At 39.4% G+C, this 22,010-nt stretch overlaps 1 protein-coding gene across 7 annotated transcripts in view; it reads right to left on the reverse strand.

Annotated features, from left to right (window-relative positions):
• Positions 1–22,010, reverse strand: part of CDC14B (cell division cycle 14B) — a 48,329-nt gene that overhangs the window by 23,003 nt on the left and 3,316 nt on the right. For all 7 annotated transcript variants that reach the window (XM_075527016.1, XM_075527015.1, XM_075527012.1 and 4 more), the window contains exons 2-5: positions 16,932–17,025; positions 15,915–15,990; positions 14,283–14,375; positions 3,423–3,499 (exon numbers count right to left, since the gene is read on the reverse strand). In XM_075527016.1, the coding sequence (XP_075383131.1) occupies positions 3,423–3,499; positions 14,283–14,375; positions 15,915–15,990; positions 16,932–17,025 (340 nt within the window). The remainder of the gene's footprint in view (positions 1–3,422; positions 3,500–14,282; positions 14,376–15,914; positions 15,991–16,931; positions 17,026–22,010) is intronic.

Below are 22,010 nucleotides of genomic sequence, written 5' to 3' on the forward strand. Positions count from 1 at the left end.
AATATGAAGCAGGCAAAAATGCCAGGAGGCCTATGTGGATGAACAAGGAACTCCTGGCCAAACTCAAACACAAAAAGGAAGCATACAGCGAGTGGAAACAAGGTCAGGTAACCTGGGAGGAATATAGAGACACTGTCCAAGCATCCAGGGATGAAGTTAGGAAAGTTAAAGCCCAAATGGAATTGACTCTGGCCAGGGATGTCAAAGAAAACATGAAGGGCTTCTATAAGTACATAGGTGACAAAAGGAGGACTAGGGAAGATGTGGGCCCATTGCTCAGTGAGACAAGGGGACCTGGTCACACAGGACATGGAAAAGGCTGAGGTACTGAATACCTTCTTTGCCTCAGTCTTTACTAGCAAGACCAGCCTTCAGGAATCCCAGGTCCTAGAAACCAGGGAGAAAGGCTGGTGTAAAGAAGATGGATTCTTGGTGGAAGAGGATCAGGTCAGGGAATACTTCCGCAAACGGGACATACCTAGGTCCATGGGCCCTGATGGGAGGCACCCATGAGGGCTGAGGGAGTTGGCTGATGTCATTGCAAGGCCACTCTCAACAATCTCTGATTGATCACGGCAACTGGGAGAAATGCCTGAAGACTGGAGGAAAGCAAATGGCATCCTCAACTTCAAGAAGGGCAAGAAAGAATCCCCAGGGAACCACAGGTCAGTCAGCATCACCTCAATCCCCAGAGACGTGATGGAGCAGCTAATCCTGGAAACCATTTCCAGGCATATTAAGGACAAGAAAATCATAAGGAGTAGTCCGCATGGATTCAACATCATGCTTGACCAATTTGATAAACCTCTACAATGAAATGACTGGCCTGGTAGATGAGGGGAAAGTAGTGGATATTGTCTACCTGAACTTCAGTAAGGCCTTTGACATTGTCTCCATAAGATCCTCATAGACAAGCTAGTGATATGTAGGCTGGTTGAGCAAACAGGTGGACTGAAAACTGGCTGAATGGCCTAGCCCGAGGGGTGGTGGTCAGTTGCAAAAAGTCTAGTTGGAGGCTAGGAACTAGTGGTGTATTCTAGGGGTCAATACTGCATTTGATCCTGTTCAACATCTTCATTAATGATATGGATGAATGGGCAGAGAGTTCCCTCAGCAAGTTTGCTGATGACACAAAACTGGGAGGAGTGGCTGATATGCCAGAGGGTTGTGCTGCCATCCAGAAGAACCTTGACAGGCTGGAGAAATGGGCTGACAGAAGCCTCATGAAGTTCAACAAGGAGAAGTGTAAAGTCCTGCACCTGGGGAGGACGACCCCAGGCACCAGTACAGCACGGGGGCTGCCCAGTTGGATAACAGCTTTGCAGAAAAGGACCTGGGGCTCCTGGTGGACACCAAGTTGAACACGAGTCAGCAATGTGCCCTGTGACAAAGAAGGCTAATGGTATCCTGGACAACATTAGACAAAATATTGCCAGCAGGTCGAGGGCAGTGATACTTCCCCTCTCCTCAGCACTGGTGAGGCCACACCTGGAGTACTGTGCCCAGTTCTGGGCTCCTCAGTGCAAGAGAGGTATGGACATACTGGAGAGAGTCCAGCAAAGGGCCGCAAAGATGATTAAGGGACTGCAGCATCTCATATAGAAGGAAAGGCTGAGAGAGCTGGGACTGTTCAGCCTGGAGAAGAGAAGGCTCAGGGGGGACCTTATCAATGTATACAAAAACCTGAAGGCAGAGTGCAAAGAAGACAGAGCCAGGCTCTTTTCAGTGGTGCTCAGTGACAGGACCAGAGACAATGGGCACAAACTGAAACACAGGAGGTTCCCTCTGAACATCAGGAACCATTTTTTCACTCTGAGTGCAACCGAGCACTGGAACAGGTTGCCCTGAGATGCTGTGGAGTCTCCATCCTTGGAGACATTCAAAAGTCATCTGGACGTGGTCCTGGGCAACTGGCTGTAGGTGGCCCTGCTTGAGCACAGAGGTTGGACCGGATGACCTGCAGAGGTCCCTTCCAACATCACTGTGATTCTGTGATTCTATAAGTGAAAAAAGAAATTCTTTGCATCCTACTAACGAAAGTTTTTATGTTGATAATGACCCTAAGTAGCAACTACTTGACTGACTTTTTATTGTTCTATGGGAAAGTACTGCTTTTTGCAGAGATGAAGATCTTAAATGAACCAAGCCCAGACCAACATCTCAGTTGATCATTAACGTAATCTGAATTCCTCTATTTGCACCAGGTTCAGTTGCACTAGTAAACTCGGGAAAATGGTAAAGTTTGCAGACACTTCAGTAGACTGTATTCTTTATCCCAGAGGCTGGACATGTCTTCAGAAGTCAGCTCTCAGTAAGTCTTATTATATAACACATCTTTGCATTTCTTTCGGTAGTGCTGTTGAAGTGATGGTCTGGGAATTTGGGCAGGGTATATGACCTGAGTGAAAAGCTACTACCTCCATCACCCACATACACCTTTATATTTAGAAACAAACCTTACAGTCTTCCCAAGGATGACTTTTGTTCTTCTGGGAATATAAATATGGGATTTCAAAGTGAGAAATGGGATGATGGAAATATGCAAATAAAGAGAGGTGCTACTACACCATTATACTGTGGTGGTGGCAGGGGGGAAGTAATAGAAATTCAAATCATCAAAAGCCCATCCCTTGGCAAGAGAGCTAGAAAACACAAACAAGCAAGGACTGAATTAATCACCCCATAACAATATATTTGCACAGTAAACTTGCCTCCTAAAAAGTTTTTTGGCCATTCTTTTCTGCATATTGTGGCAGCCAATGGAAGGTGAGTTTAGTTCAAGTTTTAGAAACTCTTGTTTGAAAGAAATTAAGAAGTTGTTCCTCTGCATGACGTATAGACTTTATTTGCTACATTAAGCAGCACAGCATATACCACAAAGAGAACTCTGTGGTCTGAAACAGCTAGGATTACATTTCCTCAGGGTCAAGCAACCATGAACCAATGGTTTTACACATTTCCTCATTGGTAAAAATAAATACTTTAAAGTTACACTAAATCATATGAGGTTAGCTAGCATTCTTTATGTGCAAAACAGTATTTGTGGGTTGCTGCATACATTCGACAAGTGGGAAAAATGGAGTGCTAAAAGTATTACAAGCCATTTGTGATGAATGACAGATATTTTGATACGTTTAACTGTCAACTACTGGCACAAAAACCAGACTGCCAAGTGCAAAGGAACGTAGATCAAAAAGCTCAACAAAAGCGCATACAAAGCAGCGTGGCTCCTTCACCTTCTGTCAGTACGCTTCAGTATCAGCTGCTAAAACCCCTGTTCAGCAGTCTGCACTTAAAGCTCAGGCAGTGAACGTGTCGTGTGTTAAAACTTCAGCACCCCCCCCCCCAAATTAGTACTGATAAATGCCACATTCTTCCTCAAAATATCAAGGTACAGAAAGTTCCAACAACTTGTTATTTACCTGAAAGGAAGATATGAAACGTTTCCAGCCAATATAAGCCTGTACACGTCTTCTGGGGATTCTCTCAGGTATATTACCTATTTTTGTGGAAAAAGACAGAAAATAAAATAAAAGCATTATTTTAAGATTGATATTAATAACTTCAAGTTATTTGCTTACTACAGAAGGCATAATTAATTATCACAGAGCTCAGAAGTGCTGGGAAAGAGTGGCATCAAGAACAAATGCATGCAAATGTGAACAATAAAACTAACACAAACAATATATAATACTGGTCAACCTCGAGGAATATATATTTTTAAACAAAATTTATAGATTTGTGCAGGAGTTGTTCAACTATAGGCTACAGTGAAAAAGCTTCTGTCCGTCTGGATTCTTCCACGTTTCTGCTGGACCAGTTTGTAGATTTATTTTTTTTTTAATTAAGCTTTTAAGATGTAACTCAAAACACAAAAACCCACAGAGATATCAGCAAAGCTATGACTCATCTGGTCTACAAAACAGTGTGTACACTCAGCAGACAAGATTAAAACAGTAATTCATGTATGTTTTGATTTTCCTACAGCAGTACGTTTGCGTTATTCCAAATCCTGTACTTCCTCCTTTGCACTGGTGAGGCAGTATCCAGTAACTAAATCCAGATGCCATAAAGGAAAAAAAAAAAAAAAGAAATCTGTAGCTTTAGAAGCAAAATCCTAAGAACAGAATGAAGTAACATACTTGAAGCACTACGTATCAAACTTTCTACTGTCAAAAACACTCAGAAAAGAATTCACAAAGGACCAACTCATGACAGATATCCATATGGTCTTCCATCATGACATGCCTGATCCCCCTTGGATAGCCTCTAACCCTAAGGTGTCCTTAAAGCATATTGTAAAACTCCTCTTTTATGCAAATCAGATCTTCCAATACCATCAAACACCATCCCCAGCACGGCCGGGAGATAACAACTGTTAATAACAAGCTGTCATTAACAGGTCAATATTCAGTAATTTCAAGTTAATACTTTCTCTTTAAAACTGCATTAACTAAGCTTTAAGACACTACAGAAAGTTATTTTTTCATTAACGTTCAATAAAATTATTTACATCTCTTATATTAATGACCTTTTTCCTTAGAGGTTTTTTGAAAGTAAGAATCCTAATGAGTATTAATTAAACATCCCCCAAAAATCTAAGTGTGGCATTTTTGTTTTTTGTTGCTTTTGACATTTTTTTCTTTTAAAAGTTGGCATTGCCTTTCAAATCTTTGATGCTGCTGCAAAGCCAGTTTGAACAAATGGCTTAACATACCTTCAACATCCTCTCTCTCACACACACACTCTCTCTCATTCTTGTGCGGTGAGAATGGGAGGTGGAACAGATGTTGCTAAAAAAACCCCAAAAACCCAGTTTGAAACATATTCTAAACAGACAGCTAAAACATACATGGCAACAGGTGACCCCTTTCATTTTTCCTCTGATTTGATTACTGTGTTAAGTATTTTCTGAGCATTCTTTCTGTGCAATTAGCAAAACCAAAGAAAAAAATCTGCCTTGTTTAAGTAGTTTAGTTAAGTAATGAAAACTGCATGTTTTGTGTGTGTGTGTGTGCTTTCACTGGGGAGGGGTAAGTGACTTTTGCATTTGTATTTGCAAGCATACACCTGGAATAGAAAAGAGACTTTAAAAGCCCCCAACATATCATCGAATAGCTGCTCCTCAGATGCCAGAGTTCACTTTCTATTCTGCAGACATATTCATTGCCTGAATTGGATATAAAGGTTATGTTCCAAGAAATTTCAAGTTGTGGGCTTTAATACAGTCATACTTTGCATCTTGCAGCACAGTGAATACATATTGCTAGCAACCATATAAATCTAGCACTGCTTGCTTATCGAGAGCCCTGCCCCAGAAAAACTTACAAACCGGAGACATGAAATGGCATGAGCAAACAGAAGGTAATTAAAGAGCAGAATCAGAGTTTGTAGCCAGAAATGAGTCACCTGGAAAAAACTTGGGATTCAGTGCTGTAAGGCTGGCTAATATACAGAGAGTACTACTTGTACAACAGGCAAATAGAAATGCAGCTAATACTAGCTAATCTTGGAAGCACATGTAGCTCAGAAAGACCAAGGATTTCTCCTGTATCTCAGCTGAGCTTTTACCAGCTTCTTAAAGAAAACAAGCTTCAATGCAGAAGCATTTGTTTGCAAGTGTAACAGCGGCAAGAGGCAAGTTTTTTCCATAATGTTGTGTTGTACTAAAATAAGTCTAAATAACATTACAGTATACTGAAACATGTTAGTTCTTAAGCACAGATCCAACTTCTGAAATTACATTACCAGTGAAGTTGCTGAAACACCATTTTAACATACATGCACATCGGTATGGACTTTCCTTAACATAGTTATATGAACACTTGCTACATACAAGGACACTTAAAAAATCCAACCTGATTTTGACACAAAAATCCAATGACTACCATTGTTTAGTACGTACAAAAAGCACACTGCAAGAAGATGGCATTTTTCAATGTGGACAAGCTACAAAGCAGAAATAGGCAGTACTTCCTGTACAATGGAAGCAATATACAGTATATTCACTGCAGAAGGAAGCTCTTCGAGTTGGACTTCTCAGAACTTTCTGAAGCAAGGAGAGATCCTGCTACACTTCAGCTGTGACACTACTACACACACAAGATACGACGTGAACAGTTGCAGAGACAGCAGTTGATGAAATAGCCAGATGGTATTCTCAGTGAAAAGTGGCTTACAAAAAAAATTAGGTTAGCATGAGGATATCTGGACAGGTGCAATGGTGGAGTGCTTCAAGAGGGAAGAATGACATTCAGTCTCTGCACAGAACGGGAAAGACCATAAACAGATACTTACTTCACAAGGAAAGTATCCTGGCGGTAACACAACACAAGAAGCTGTGACAGTCAAAGTGGAAACAGGATCAGTTTCTGCCACAGCTTAAGACCATAAGAGAGCACCCAGCTGGAAATCTTGGATGCAAGCAAGGCTGGATGGAAGCTGAACATGGGTGAGCCTGGGTTCAGGTTGTGGGTGAACCAAATTCCAGATATGGAAACAGGTAAGACTGAAGAAGTGAGGGAAGGAGCCGCAAAGCCTGGGGAAGCAGCAGACGTCAAGGCAGCAGAGGCCAAATCTGCATTAGGAAGTAGTGTGCACCAGCAGAAATGCATCTGTAGACTGAGAGACAGCACTGAAGATCTGACATCTGCACTATCCAATTCCAGCAGCTTTTAAACTTAACAGCTTGTTCTAGTCTGGTCCTGTGGACTGAACACCCATGACCTGTTGGGATTGCTCCTAGACTGCTCTGTGAAGTGAACCAAAATGCAGTGAACAGGATTTAAGGAAAGATTCACTTCAAAAACATAATCCTGACACAAACTGAAACTGTAATATAGTTCTATATATATAGTTTTATATATATTACATATTATATTATATATAACTATACTATATTATATATAACTATTATATAGTTATATAGTTATATTATATTATATATAACTATTATATAGTTATATATAACTATATAATACTGCTTCTGACCAGGAGGAGGCCACTAAAGCCTTGAAGGTGAACAATTTCATTGGAATGATGTGGGCGAACAAAGGACTAAAGAAAGTCAGTAAATGAGAGACAGAAAGTAAAAGTGATCAGAGAGACCTGTAGTAGACATAAGTATTGAAAGAGAGAAGGACTTTCTAAGGCAGTAAGTAGAACTGAAGTTTCAGAAAAGAAGAGAATGGAAATGTTGGTCTGATGAGTAACAAAACAAAGATATATTTTTAAATTCATAAGGTATGTGCTGGGGGAAGGAGGGGAAATGGGAAAAGACATAATCTCCAGAAATCAAAATAACGCAACAGCTGAAACCAGTTTGTCCAGATGTTAATTATAAGTCACGTTTCTGCCGTGCTTTCTAAGATGACAGAAACTTTCACAAAGTTGTCTTCTTAAGTTAATGCCAATAAAGCAGCCAACAAGAAGGACTATTAAAATGATGAAAAAATATTAAAATAAATTTCAAGCAATTATATTAACTGTTATTTAGCAGAAGCATGCATTTTCTGGGATAGTTTTTGTCCATTCTTGTATATACAAATGGAGAAAAGTCTATTAGAATTTTACATTGATTTCTCAAGGGACTCCTTTCCTGCAGGTCAGGCAAATACTAAAAAAAACCCCAGCTTTTTAAAAAAACTTAGAAAATTCAGCAGACCTGAAATAAATCATCCAGAAGTACAGTTGCATCACTTTTAGAATTTTCCTACAATCCTATGGAAGTGCGGATAGGGGTGTGTGTGTGTGTGTGTGTGTGTGTACACAGACACACAGACACACACAGACACACAGACACAGACAGACACACACACACACACACACACACAGAGACACACACACACACACACAGACAGACACACACCCCCACACACACCCCCACCACCCCCCCACGCCCACCCCCCCACCATGGAAAAACTCTTAAAATCCTTTACAAATCTTTTACTTAAGTACCTTCCAGGGAAATTGTTACTATAAGGAACTGACATCTTTCAAGCCAAAATAACATACCATTTTATCACACTGTGTAATCACTTGTGTACCAACAATTTAGAAATTTGCTTTCTTTATGCATACAAAAAAAAAAATCCTACTTAACTTCAAAATACAGCCAGAAATTTGTGATTAGCAGTTGAACCATTAACATTGCTCTAATCATCCTTTTCATTTAGGACATCTGTTTCTAATTAAGGGACTGCAGGCAGCTCTGTGAATGGTCAAGAACCATCCAAGCGTTGAGTACTGGGAAAGGTGCACTCAAGCACTCCTCCTGCCAACACTGCTGAGCAGTCAAACAGCCGCTATAATGTTCACTGAATGAAATAGAAGGGCTTGCAGGACTCGGCAACCCAGTCTTTATTTATGAGCATTTAAAATCAACCATAGAATGAGAGTTCTTTTAGCAAGCCATGTTATTGTCTGATTCATATTAGTGTTTTCAAACCAGCCCTATTTTTTAAACAAAGGTTTCCTTGATTAGTGTTACAATCATGAAAATGGTATTCACAATAGGATGAAAAGTATTCCTGGTAGAAAAGGAAAGGAGGCTCTGGTTGAAAAATACATCTTAATCTTCAATACATGGGATTGCCAAGTGAAATAGTAAGGCTGCATGCAAGACAAAACATGTTTGATAATAATAATCTATGACATAACTTGTTGCTTTTTCAGGAAAATTAAATAGGATATTTAAATATGCTGTACAGTTAGAAACTGTATCAACTCAAGTCTGTAAATAGCACTTTAAATTCACGTCTATGATGTGCTTAGTGTAATCAAGTTTATCTACCCGCTCACCCTTAACTGCGAAATCTACTTAAGGTTGCTACCTAAATCACACATTTTACCAACCACGCTGACTTAAAAGCAAGAAAATAATGAGATGATTCATTTTACACTGCTTACAAGCAAATTTCGTGTGATACAACTATGTTCCAAAAATGTCACTCACCCAAAATAGCCTGAACTGCTGTAAACTGCAAATAATCACAGCCCGCCCATTCTGAATTAATACAAATAACTACTGTGTGTGACCAGACTCAAACACAAGCTCACACACATGCATCATTTTACTATAACTTAAAAGTACTAAATATTTTATTATTTTATTTCATTAGAACCTCCACTGGATATACTAGTCAGTTAATACATTAAATTTTCTAGAAATATTCCTTAGAAGAAAAGGTTAAATATATCAAAATTAAAATAGAAATATACTAGAATAAAAAGCTTCCTGTATGGACTTGTGGTGCACCAAAGAAATGCACACATGGCCAACAGTCCCTTCATTAGCAGAAACACAGTCATTAAGTGTTGAAACACAGGCAGAGACAGAACAACTGCCTGTCTCTGGCAACTCTCTTTGTTCATCATAAACAAAAGCAAGAAACCTCTAATTACCTTTTAAACAGCGGAGCGGAGGCATAGAAAACCCCCCTGGGAACTGACTGGGCTGGGCACATCAGTACTTCATGACAGCTAAGAAAGCAAGCTAGTACTATAGTGAGGGACCCCAAAGAGCAACCCTTCTTCTCCTATGGAGACAAGCACTCTGGTAAGAACATTGTGAGGAAGAACCTAGTACAAACAGCAGGAAAACCTGCCATCATGAAGACTAATCACAATTTCCCAAATACAGTTCAGAGAAGGTAGCTTTTTAGAGGACACAAACACAGAAAGCCAAAAAGACTCGAGGCAACTTTTGCTCAAATGAAAGGCCAGTACTTTGTCCATCTCATCTCTGCCACTTGCTTGTCAAGCACAAGCACCTCTCACCAAAACATAGCTGAGGGTAAACGTGGTTTACCCACCTGTAATTTGAGCGCTGCTGTAGTTACCCATTTACCACCACTCAGCCTGGACTACTACTCAAACAGGTTTGCCTTCGTTCCCACAGCTTAGCCAGAGATAATTCCGCAAATGCCACGGTAAGAACAGAGCAGTTCAACATCACACAGACGGGTGCTAATTGCTTCCGTAACCTCCAGCTTCTACCCAGCATTAGGCCCACAGCTAGAAAGGACACTAGCAAATTGAAAAGGCAAAAAACAGTACTACAGATCAGAACGGATGAAGGAAACGCTGCTTACCCTGAAGAAAGAAGATGAGAAAATAGACAAAGTACAGAGATGAGTCCTGGAGAAGGTGACCTGAATTACAGCAGTTCATGGGGCGGTACCCTCGGAGGGTCACCCTCCAAGTACATAATTAGTGCCAGGCCTGAGAAAAAAAACACTGTTACTAAGTTAATGCAGCCAAAGGGAGAGGGGGGAGCTTGGGAATTGGGTGGACAGAACACAGAGGGTACATTTTCTTTCTTAATATAGAAGGAGCAATGATGAAAGAAGCAGACTTTCCTCACCCACAGCCAAGTCCTGGCGAAAATCAAGAGAAGCCACTGTAGATATCAACTCAGAAGATCACTGCTGCTTTGGTAGAGTGGTAAGGCCTGAACAGTGCAGATAGCTTCCAAGGAAAAGCAATTTTTCTTTAAAAGGTGAAGAACAAAGGTTCCCCCCCCCTCCCTTCTTTCCCCTCACCCCCTCCACCCAAATAAAGTGTAAACATTCAATCCCAACACACCGAATTCTGGCTACCCTTTGTGTGGCTGAATGTGCCAAATTTATGCTAATCTACACAGAAGAATATTATTCCCATTATGCAGTATATCATCTGTAAAAATGAAACAGAATACAGAATTAAAATAGATGGAAGATGAACAATAAAGTGATTAAGATCTAAATTGTTAAGATTTAGTCTAAAAAATCATATTTTATTCTAAAACTACATATATAACAATATATTTGAAAACTTTGTTCTTCACTTTTAAGGCCATGTTATACTGAAGAGCCCTGTAGCTTGAGTTACGCTGTGCTGTCACATCAAAGTACACCTGGAAGGAAGCAGCAGATGTGGGAGGGGGGAGAAAGAAGTGTGTAGCCTGGAGAGTTCAGAAACTATCTCCACTGAAGAGGAAAGAAAGACAAGTTAGATGAAGGGGAGGGGGGGAAACATTAAAACACACCAACTGTGAAGAAAAGACTGCGCACAGACTTTGCTTGTAAACCAGAACACTAACAGCTGCCCTTACGCTTCACCACAGTTAATGAAGACTTTCATAATTGCCTTAGTAGTCAAAATGAGCATATCCTCACATCATATATATACACACACATATATATTTAAACAAAAGATGTTGAATAATAAACCATGCTAATGTATCCCAGTTCCTTTAAGCAGAAGTTAAATAATACTCGGTTTCAGAATACAAATTTAAGGTCAACAAGCCCTTAAAATGACAGGCTTGGAACTTGCTAGCATAAAAATATTGAGTGTTTTTGAGGACATACAAGTTCCAGAGAAGAACTAGTTATATACAGTTCATTATAGTTTCATAGTTAAAATGTGACTGTGTTTAAGAAAAAGAGAACAAAACCAGAAAGCACACACACTTACTGTGTCTGTGCTATTCCTGAAAACCTGGCAGCCTGTTATTCCTAAGAAGTAATTTAAAGCTCCTGCACCTACAGAGCACCTTGCACCCAAAACTATGCTTAAATTATCAAAGGCCTTACAACACATGCAGGCAAGCACTATTTTCACAACTAACTCTGCGAAGGCTACCTTCCCTTTCTACTTCCTCGCTCTTCCCACCTGAACTCCTCCAACCTGATGCATTGCCACACAGTTCCTCAACCTAAGGTAAACTGTTGAAATGGGAACCCACCACGAAACTAAAAAAACAAAATCAAGCAAGAAACCACATTCAACGCACAGAAAACAAAATACAGTGGCAACCTACCACTTACACTGTAAGGGATCAGAAATAAATGATGATACTTAGTTCAAGAAGAGAAGAGCATTACCAACAGGACATGGTCCGATTAACTAAAATTACAGAAAAGCTTCTTAAAGTTTTGACCAATAGCTGGATGGATCCTTCTTCATCAAAAAGCAAAGCACGTTGAAGAAGTAGGTGGATGCTTAAGCCTACACGTTTTAAATAAAGAAGGCCTCAACATATTTCCTTTCAATCAGGAAATATGCTTGTAGACATATATTTATCATGCATTCTGAACAGATCCTATACCATTGCTCGCCCCATAGAGAACAATCCAATTCTCCCTGCAGAAAGCAGAAATGTGGGACGTGTACGTTTAAACACTTCAGCAGTGAGTGCTGTAATTAAGCCTGCCTCTTCATGAAAGATCATCGAAGGGCACCAGGGAAGAAAAGTAAGCCTCAGGGGCACAGTCTTTCGTCTGTGATCTTCCTTCACTGGAATTCCTCCCACATCAATCTGGGAAGAAACTGTACCCTACTTCATAGAAAAAGCAGTACCAAAGCCAAAATCTGTTGCACTGGAAAAAAAATCGGCATCCAGCTAGAGCTACCTCACCAACCAGGACTAGCGATTACGCAAGACAGACAGGCCCCCATTCAAGGAGGGGACAATACTCACATAGTGCTTCACTTTGCCATGGGACTTTAAGGGAAACCGCCAAAATATTCAACTTGTACAATGCAACAACCAAAGCACAACTCTCTGAACTCTGAAAACTACCGGTGGTTTTGACTGGCCTCTTTCTGTCATATGCCAGCTGTCTGCAACTAGCCCCCCCACACACATTGGCTAGTCAGTCATGATCTTGTGTCATACTTCAGCTGGATCTGCATTAGCATCCTTTCTGTACTCTGCATCTCCCACCTCCTTCACTTGCAGTTCTTGGAAGCAAAAACTGCCCACTCCTCTGTCCAACAGCCTCCATTTTTAATTACCGTGCTTTGGACTGTCATAATCCATACATATTAATCTTAGAGTTTTATTCAAGTCTGTTCAAGCATTCCCCTTCAATTCCATGTTGCTATTGCAACATGGCAGGGTTACTGGATGATCAGAAATAAGATTTGTGTTAGGTTTTTTGTATCCTTTTACATAGTCAACCACAGTATTTTCACATTAGATTGTTTTGCCATTAGTTAATTTTCTGTACTGTGGATTCTGCTCAAAATGTCAGCTGCTGTGCTGCACAATACTACTACATATATTCAGAACAAAAGTTTAGGGAAAAACAAAACTCACTTCCTTCCAAATAAGGGCTGATAGCTGAAGCCAGTCCCCTCTCACTTTCTGGGCCTCTTTTATGATCAAGTCACTAGGAAGAAGTAGTTTTCCTAAAAGCTGCAGCTGTTTTGTCAACATAACTGCAAACAAGTTCAGTAACTCATGTTGTGAGTTTTCACGCGGTTTAAAAAGACAAAGGTCTACAGCAACATTCCTAAGCACCGGTGTTTCAAACACCAAGAGCGACATATTTTGAAATCGTTCTTAATTTGTAATAAGTACTGTAGAAAATAGACAACAAAGAAACCCTGGGGAGCAGGAAATGGACCTCCTGCACGATGTAGAGAGGCAGCAAGGAGACTGCCAGCATCACAGCAAGTACTGTATAGCCTTGCAGCTAATAAATAGGAATGACCTAAGGCTACATGAACTTTGACACCTCAAATCTCCAACATCAAAAAATGCATAGGTTCTCACTTCATTTTATTACCAGTAAACAAAAGATATGGTTACAATCAAGGTGTGTTACAAGTCAAAGCAGAACATGAATATGGTACATCACATCTTTCATTCTGAAGCATTCAGCATTTTATTGCTTGACTACACTTTTGTGTACCAAACATATGCAGTTGTGATGTAAAGCCAGTCATTTTCCCCTCTGCAGTCAGGGGCCTGGCTCAGTACATTTCCAGCCACCCTGTATATTCCCAGGCTTTATATCAGCTCTAAGCCTACCACATGATCTCACTCCTTCTCCTAGGTTAACTGAAGAGATCACCTTACATTAGAAAAGAAGCAGCTGGGTATATTTAGATGTGCATGCAATGGGAAATGATATACTGTACTTTGTGGAAGATAATATTTCTCTATTTTAAAAAAGGAAAAAGTGTGTGTAGGTGGGGGAAAGGAAAAACATCAAGAAGCAGTCATTTTTTCTAAATGAAAATATTCATAAAGGTTTTTTTTCAGTGGTGCTCTTATTTCTTAGCAGCACAGATTGCAGTAGAGATGAAAAAAACCAAAACCATACAACTCCATTCACATACCTGCTAGACTTTAAAAACTGTCTTAGTATGTGGTACCTTACTATAAAATACATTAGTAGGAAGATTATTCAAGAGAAAATAATTGTTTTTACCCTGGTGTTTTAAAAATTGAGTATGAAAAAATGAACACATTTAGCAAGCTGATGTAATGTAAAAATTTAAATACTTACTGCGTAGGAGCCTATGAGGAATGCAGCATTTGCTTGTTTTTTCTGATCGAAGCCAGTATAATGAATTATTTTCTTCCTTATCAATGAAAATGACTGTATCAAGAAATGAACAAGATTATGATTTTGCATTTTAGACTCTTCATGCCTTTTTTTATAAAACTAGAGGAATGCAAGGGTCTGTTCACCTACTTTCAGCCACCTGTATTCAGAGGACCAAGTATAGTGTAGACTAGTCCCTCAACAGCTTTGAAAGACTCTGTTGCATCCCCACCTAATTGTTCCAGTATTTTTCCCAGTATCCAGCCTAAATAATTTTTGATAGAAATTACAGTAATCTTTCTTTTTCTCCTTAAATGCATTTAGTATTTCTGACTTCAAGCCCTATGTAACAGATAGGTGTTTATGAGAAGTAAATACAAAGTGGCATTCTCAAAAACATCACAGGCATGTTAAAGTCACAATAGTTTTAAAAACAGAATTTAGACTTTTTTGTTCTTAAAGAAAACCTGACTCTAGATAAATCAACTAGTAGTTGTTTCTAAGGATCAGAATCACTGGAAAATACATGCTTAGATTAAAATGTTTTAAAAGTATTTCTAACCTTTATCATAAGTAACTTTAAAATTTCATCTCAGCTTGGCATATAGTTTCTCCAGTTATCTTAGAAATGGGGTGGAATGGCATCGCCAATAGAAAGGAGACTTACATCTGTGGTGGCAGCAAAAACTATCCCCTAACTGGCCCTTAAAACAAATTGTGATGCACTTGAAACTGTATACTTTGATCAACTGCTAAGCTATCATAAAATGTCACTATTTAAATAGCAATGTTACTTGCTCAGATACTATTCAACGCGCTCAAGACAAATAAACGCCAGATCACTAGCAGTAGTATGTTCTCAGCAATCCTAACACGCCTCTCCAATATCAAACCCAAGATATTCAAAGGGATTGTAATATAGACGTGTGTTGCTTCAGAGAGCATCCTGTAAGCAAAAATCGGAGAATCCTGTCTCCGACAAACCTGTTCATAGTGCTACAGGGACAAAACGAGTCTGAATTATGCAAACTAATACCAGTGACAGACATCAAGGAATAATAGTAAAAAAACCCCCTCTGTTAAACTATAATATTCTGCATACTTCCCAATTTTCACAGTTCAGTGGCAGTTTCAAGATCTAAGCAGTTTTGAAGAGGCAAACTGTGATTCACATTAATGCTAATAAGCTTTTTTATCTGCCTAACAGGTTTTATACTCCAACATCTGTTAGAGGTCAACTAACTTGAAGTCATTCATGTTAATTAACATAGGAACTCTCTGTTTTAAAGACACTATGCTCTATCAAGAGTCCAATCCTGAAAATTACTGAGCACCCCTCAGAGAAGATAATCTTTTAGGAGCTTAACATTAGTTACTGCCACAGTGGTGCATCTTGTGGATCTTAAAAGTAAGTGGGTTTTCCCTCCTGATCCTCCTCCTCCGTAAATTCACCTTAATAAAATTTAGTGTTCATATTCAACATTTAGCTGGATTAGGAACCCAGGAAAGCATGCGAATAAAAAAAAACTTCTGGCCCATTTGTTTTTGTTCTTTAAAAAGTCAAGAATATTAAACAAAAAAACCAAGTGTTACCTTTAATTTCTTATTTAACTTGCAGCAGTATCTGTAGACCATTGCCAGATTGAGTGGTCCAAAGTCTGCATAGAAGCTGGTAGGAGAAATGGGAAAAATTGTACATGACCTCTGTAAATGCCTTTTCTTTTAATCAGATGCACAAAGCAAGGAGTAATTATATATATGTGATATATGTGCATCATCTTAAAAACAAGAATGCCTTCTTACATATATACTATTTTGTTGGGGGAAACAGTTTTGTCATCTTTAAACAGGGACTAAAACTTTTTTCTTTGTTTTCCACATACCACCGCTTGAAAACAAACTGGAATACTCAAGGCTTGAAAAATTCTCACTACTGTTATCACTCTGTGACACCAGTTTAGAACCTCTATTTTAAGAGCAACCCAAAAGTTTTACTTCAAAAGAAGTCAATTAATATTGCTAGAGAAAAGTGAGCACAGAGAATAAAGATTGATTAGTACTTTCAAAAACAGTAAGCACACCCTTGGTCAAAAATATTTAAAAAATTAGCAGCATTCCAGATCACATACAAAGGCATACACTGTTCACTACAGGGGAAATAACATATCCATTGTCAGCTCATAAAGACTTGAATTGATTTTGCCAGTTTCTTTTCTTATTCTAGGAAGTTTAGACATTCCACTTAATACTTGAGCAACCAAAGACATCCCCTTCAGCTTGGCAGTCCAGTGTGCACTTTTGAATATATATAGTTGCATCATGTTCCTGTGTCTTCTAACAAGAATGGGTACAATGAAAGCTTCTGCTTTGAAAAGATTTTTAAGAAATCCTGATGGGAAGCCAAGAAACCATTCCAAGACATATAAATCATCATGGCAGATAAGTCTGAGAGGACCAAACTCGTGTAATTAGTTCTATAATACGAATGTATGTTTCCCTCAGCTACGTTTAAAAACATAATGTCAATTAGACTGGTTCCTCATTGCTGTTGTTCTGACTAATTTATTTCAGTGATCTGTAAAAAACAGGAAAAAATAAATCTGTACTTACTTCTCATATACAAGTTCATCATCTATGCAGAAATAATGAGTATTTGCAGCTCCACTCTTTGGTTTTTGGCAGAGAATGGCAAAATAAAGGCGATCTGAAATGCAAGAAAAGTTAACGCTTTTATAAACATCACACTTTTCTGCTGAAAGTCTGAAGTATTACCTGACAACAGAACAACTTTAAATGGTTTAAAATGAACCAAATCTTCTTTTAAGCATTACCGAACTAGACATTATTATTTCTCCGGTGTTAAGCAACAAGGCACACAAAGATTGAGGCATTTTGCTCAGCAGTGTTCCCGTAATCCGCAGCTCTTTAGTGTTCTTTCCCAAACAAAGTGTTTCCAGGAAAGCTACCTGTTTGACGACTTTGCAATACAGCAGGAGACCGACTTCCACCCACGCACACAGCAGAGACGCACCCCCTTTTGGCAACAGACCCCATCTGTTGCACTCCGAATACCAACACCCCCCCCAACTAAGCCACAAATCCCTCAGCACCTCATAGCACCTACGTTAAACTAAACAGCAAAGCGCACTCGCGCCGAAACACAGGCACCTCCCATCTTTCCGTAAAACGACGATTTTGGCAGTAGTGGCGTGCAATTAAAGCCTGCAGGCGACAGACGCGGGAGGGATGCGCTGCGAGGCGGCAGCCCACTGCCACCCGTGGGAGCACCAGCAGAGCCACCACCTGGACGTCCCCATCCGCATCCCCATCGCCACCCTGGCTGCCCCTTCAAAGCCTGCCTGCATGCAGGCAGGAGGCATCTTGTGCTTGCCCTGGTTCCCTTTGTTAAGCTGAGGGGAAAAAAAACGCCGGCGGTATTCACGTAGATATAAATTATTTTTATGGCCGGGAGAGCTGTAGCTCCAGTGAACTTTAAACACCAACTGTGCTGCTGTAAATTGCTGTGCTTGCGGTAATTGGTCAGTAAAAATTGAGGCCTTGCAGCACCACAGCAGTACTTTTCTTCCTCCTGCTGAAAAAATATCGTTACAAAATACATGGATTAAAATTCAAAGCTAAAAGGAAAGATTTTATTTTTTGCAAACTAGTTGCCTGGAACAGATATATTACTAAAATATCAAAACAGATCACCTGCATATAAACATGTAATTTCAAAGCATAATTTCTGATAAACTGTATCTCCCTTTTCCAGAGAGCAGGGAAAAAAAAATCACTTTATGCTTCAAAACAAAATCCTCCATGACTAGCACTTAGAAATCATTACTTGTATCTTGAAAATACAAAGTAAAGTATGCCACGAAAGGAGACGCCACCTCTATATCTCAGCACTCGCATGCTCAGTGCTCACCTATGTACAGCAATATCTCGGGGGGTGGAGGCAGACAACACCACTAAGAAATGTGCATTTGCTAAATGCACGTTGCAGTAGAACAGCAGCCTGATGTGAATGATTTGGCTTAAACATTTACAGGTCAGGTGCAACCAGCGGGATGTACAGTAACTCCTGAGCAAGTCAAGCACCTACTTCCTTACTCTCTCAGCAGAAGAAGCAAGGCAGCAAACTTGCTTATTTAATTTCTAATAGTCCCATCTTGTAGGGACAGCAGCTCCAGTACTAGCTGCAAAGTGCATTACCTGCTTAGGAACTCTGTACCTCCCAGCATTTACCAAAGCATCTCCCGAAAACAAGCCAAAAGATAAAATTTTAGAGTAATGCTGTGCATTTTTAAGTGACTAAACTGGCCCACAAAGGGAAATAGATGTGGAGAAGCAAGTGCACTGATACCCCAACTGGATGCAAAATACACTACAGAGAAAACTGCTTCACAGAAAGGCAGTCCTGGGAAAGTGTTTAGGCCAATACTTTGGGGGTGGAGGGAGCCCCAGCTTCCCACAACTCCCCTGCATCTGTCCCCACCACTGTGTTACCCCCTGTGCTGTGTCAAGGTGGATTTGTGTAAATCTGAAACTGTAACAGGTATCCTAGCACAGTATTTAAAAAAAAAAAGAAAAAAGCAAAAGAGAAAAAGAGAAAAAAAAGCTGCTTTGCTGGTTTATTTCCCTCTGCCCTGAGAATGAGAGCTAACGTGGGGGGGTGTGTGTGGGAGGACTGAGGGCAAAGGAGGAAGCAGAAAGGAGAACTGAGAGGATATGATATCTAGGGATTGTGTTTAAACTGGCATTGCTAGATTAAACACATGTCACACTACAGCCCCAAGCTATAATTTCACACCACTTCTAAACTGATTTAATGGCTAGCTGCCACCAGGTTCCTTACAAGGAAAAGTTTTCTTCTGAGTTAGCTCACCAAACCAGCCCACTGGGGGTTAACAGTGGGAATACACAGCCAGAATTTTTCCCTCGATGGCATCTGTCCTTTAGATCCAGTCTAATTATTGACTTAGACCGAGCTCTCCATGTACGCAAACAACATCCGCATCGAAGTCTGGGCAGAATGGCTGTAGCACTCAAACTGGCACACTACCTTCTTGCACACCACCTTCTTCACATAAAATTTACATCACTTTTGAAAATATAAAAGCACTACACAAACAGTAATCCAAAATCCTCAAATACAAAAGGAGGATCAAAATGAAAAGAAATACATTTGCACAGGTCAAAGACCTGAAATGATTTAGCATTTTGCTCCTAAATAGCATTTGGAGTCACAGAATCATTTGCTTCCTCAGCGCTCCTACTTCTACTGAAAATCTTCTGCAGCTTTTGCAAAAACATCCAACAAAAATAAGAATTCCTATCTTGAGTGAACAGTGTGTACATGGCCTTTTGAATTGCTGTTGGCATTCAAGTCTGCACTGGTATCTCTGGATCGTGTTAATTGTTGCTATTCTTAAAACAACTGAAAGAAACTCAAGTTTAATGAATTTACAGAACTACCTCACAATAAGAGCAGTGTGTATCAAATGCCAATATCCTGACAAGCTGTCCATTCCTGTGCACCACTAACAATTGCTTGCTATTATGTAAACAGCAGGCTCCATCTTTTAACATGTTTCCTATACGGAGATTTTAGAAATGAGCTACGCAGAGAAGTCCTTTCCCATAAGTGTATTTACCTTTCTACTGGCTTACCAGTCCGATATCAGACAAATGCTGTATTAGTCACTATGTCTGTTTTTACCTGTTTTTTTGCGAACACACTCCCAGTCCTGTTTAGCCAAGGATTAGCATGTTGATTTTTTAACAGGAGTAACCCATGCTGAGAGAGGAGAATTCCTTCATTAAGGATCTGACTGCTGGATGAGGGCTTATACATAAAATACACCAGAGCACTGATGAACTGATTTCACTAGGACTCCACAAAGGTTTGGACCGCAGGAGCAAGGCTTCCATTTTGTTATTTTTATGCTTCCTTTGCTAATTTTAGCTTTTTAGTATTTCATTTACATATAGTGTGCTTGAGCACTTCCAGATTCCTGCAAATTTCTGATAGAAGGTCATCCTAAAACTATCAAACTAGAGCAGACCTTTCTAATCATCTGTCAGAAGAATGAGAGAGTAGGGCTTGCTGCCTTACCCACTGCATCTGCACTGCAATTAGGAGATATGACTGCAGTATGTTAAGATATACCTCAATTACACTTAATTTTGTTAGCCTCATATAACAAAACAGTTAAAATACAGAAACACGGACGTCACTGTGGGCAATTAATTTGAGTAAGCATCCAATGTACAACAAAATGAGCCTGCATACCCCTAACTGAGGACTACGTTACCACAGCTTTGCTACTGCTGGTACATGAACTAGTGAGATTAAAGCTAACACAAGCGTGTCTACACAAGCTATAATAATCACGCATCTGATTGCAGTGTGCATACAGGACGAAAAGCATTTTGCTTGTTTTTCAGATCTACAGTGTTCTGTAGAAACAGACATATAGGAAACTGAGAGCTACCACTTCAAAATCATGTTAATGTGAATATAGAGATAACAAAATAATCTCCTTCCCTTTACTCTCAATAATTATGCCTGATGCTTCTCGGGATCTGCTGCACAGGCCTTGGAGAAAGAAATTTCAGTAATTCAAGAGGCAACTAAATACCAAGCACGCACTTGCTGCAGGACAAGTCTGCATACGATCAGCAAAGATTATTTCATAAAAAGATAAATTCTACAGTTCTATTGTTAAACAGATGCCTTAGAAGAGAAATTCAGAGGAGACTGACAGTACAACAAAACCCAACGTTAGTCTGTTTTGAATTACCAGGAATGTAACCAGAGAGTTATTTACTATTGTAAGAGGAGTGTATTTCTAAATTCAGAGTTGGTACATGGTATTTTTTTGTGTTTGATTTAAAAGACTCCAAAATATCAGGAAGACACATGAGAAAACATAAAAGACAAATTCTGTTGCAATGTCAAGAAGAAAAGCAAAATTGTATGAGATTTTCTTTTTAGTCATCCTATCCTTGAAAAGATTCATTCACTCCTCCCTATGATATTTCGAATTTAAGTGATGATAGAGTTGGCAATTAGAATAGCCTGGCCTCTGAAAAAGAAAATGAAAGCACACTAAAAAGCTAAAGGAACTTTTTATTTAACAGAAAACCATTAAAATAATTATTTTCAGGGCCATGTCACGACTTATCAACAACACTGTGTTACTTTCCTCAAATAGAGTCCTTGCACTCTGCTGCTCGTCTGACACACAAAACTACTTTACATATGTTCATGCACTTTCAGTGCTGGATTAGATACTAAAAGCCTTAACTTCATATTTAAAATCTTAACTTTGAGAAAGATTCACAAGTAAGTGAGGTCATATTGAGAAAAGAGTAAATACAACTTTTGTACTGAGATAGTTGTATAATGAAAACTACTTGAAAATGTTGATAGTCAAAATGTTGGAAAGCTTAATGATACTCGGTAGAAGTGTCCTTAGCATTCAAAAAAAATAGTTCTCTACATAATACACAAAATTTATAATGACAAGCCAGCAATACTGGAAAAAACAGAAGACAACTCAATGGTTTGAAAAAAAAAAACAGCACAAAACCAAAAAAAACAACCCACTGATCAATGAACATATTAAACCGAATGCTATTTCATAAAAACTCCAAGTGACTTACTCCAGTAAGTGAAATGAT

The sequence above is a fragment of the Mycteria americana genome, chromosome Z (assembly GCF_035582795.1).
Source record: "Mycteria americana isolate JAX WOST 10 ecotype Jacksonville Zoo and Gardens chromosome Z, USCA_MyAme_1.0, whole genome shotgun sequence".
NCBI lineage: Eukaryota > Metazoa > Chordata > Aves > Ciconiiformes > Ciconiidae > Mycteria > Mycteria americana.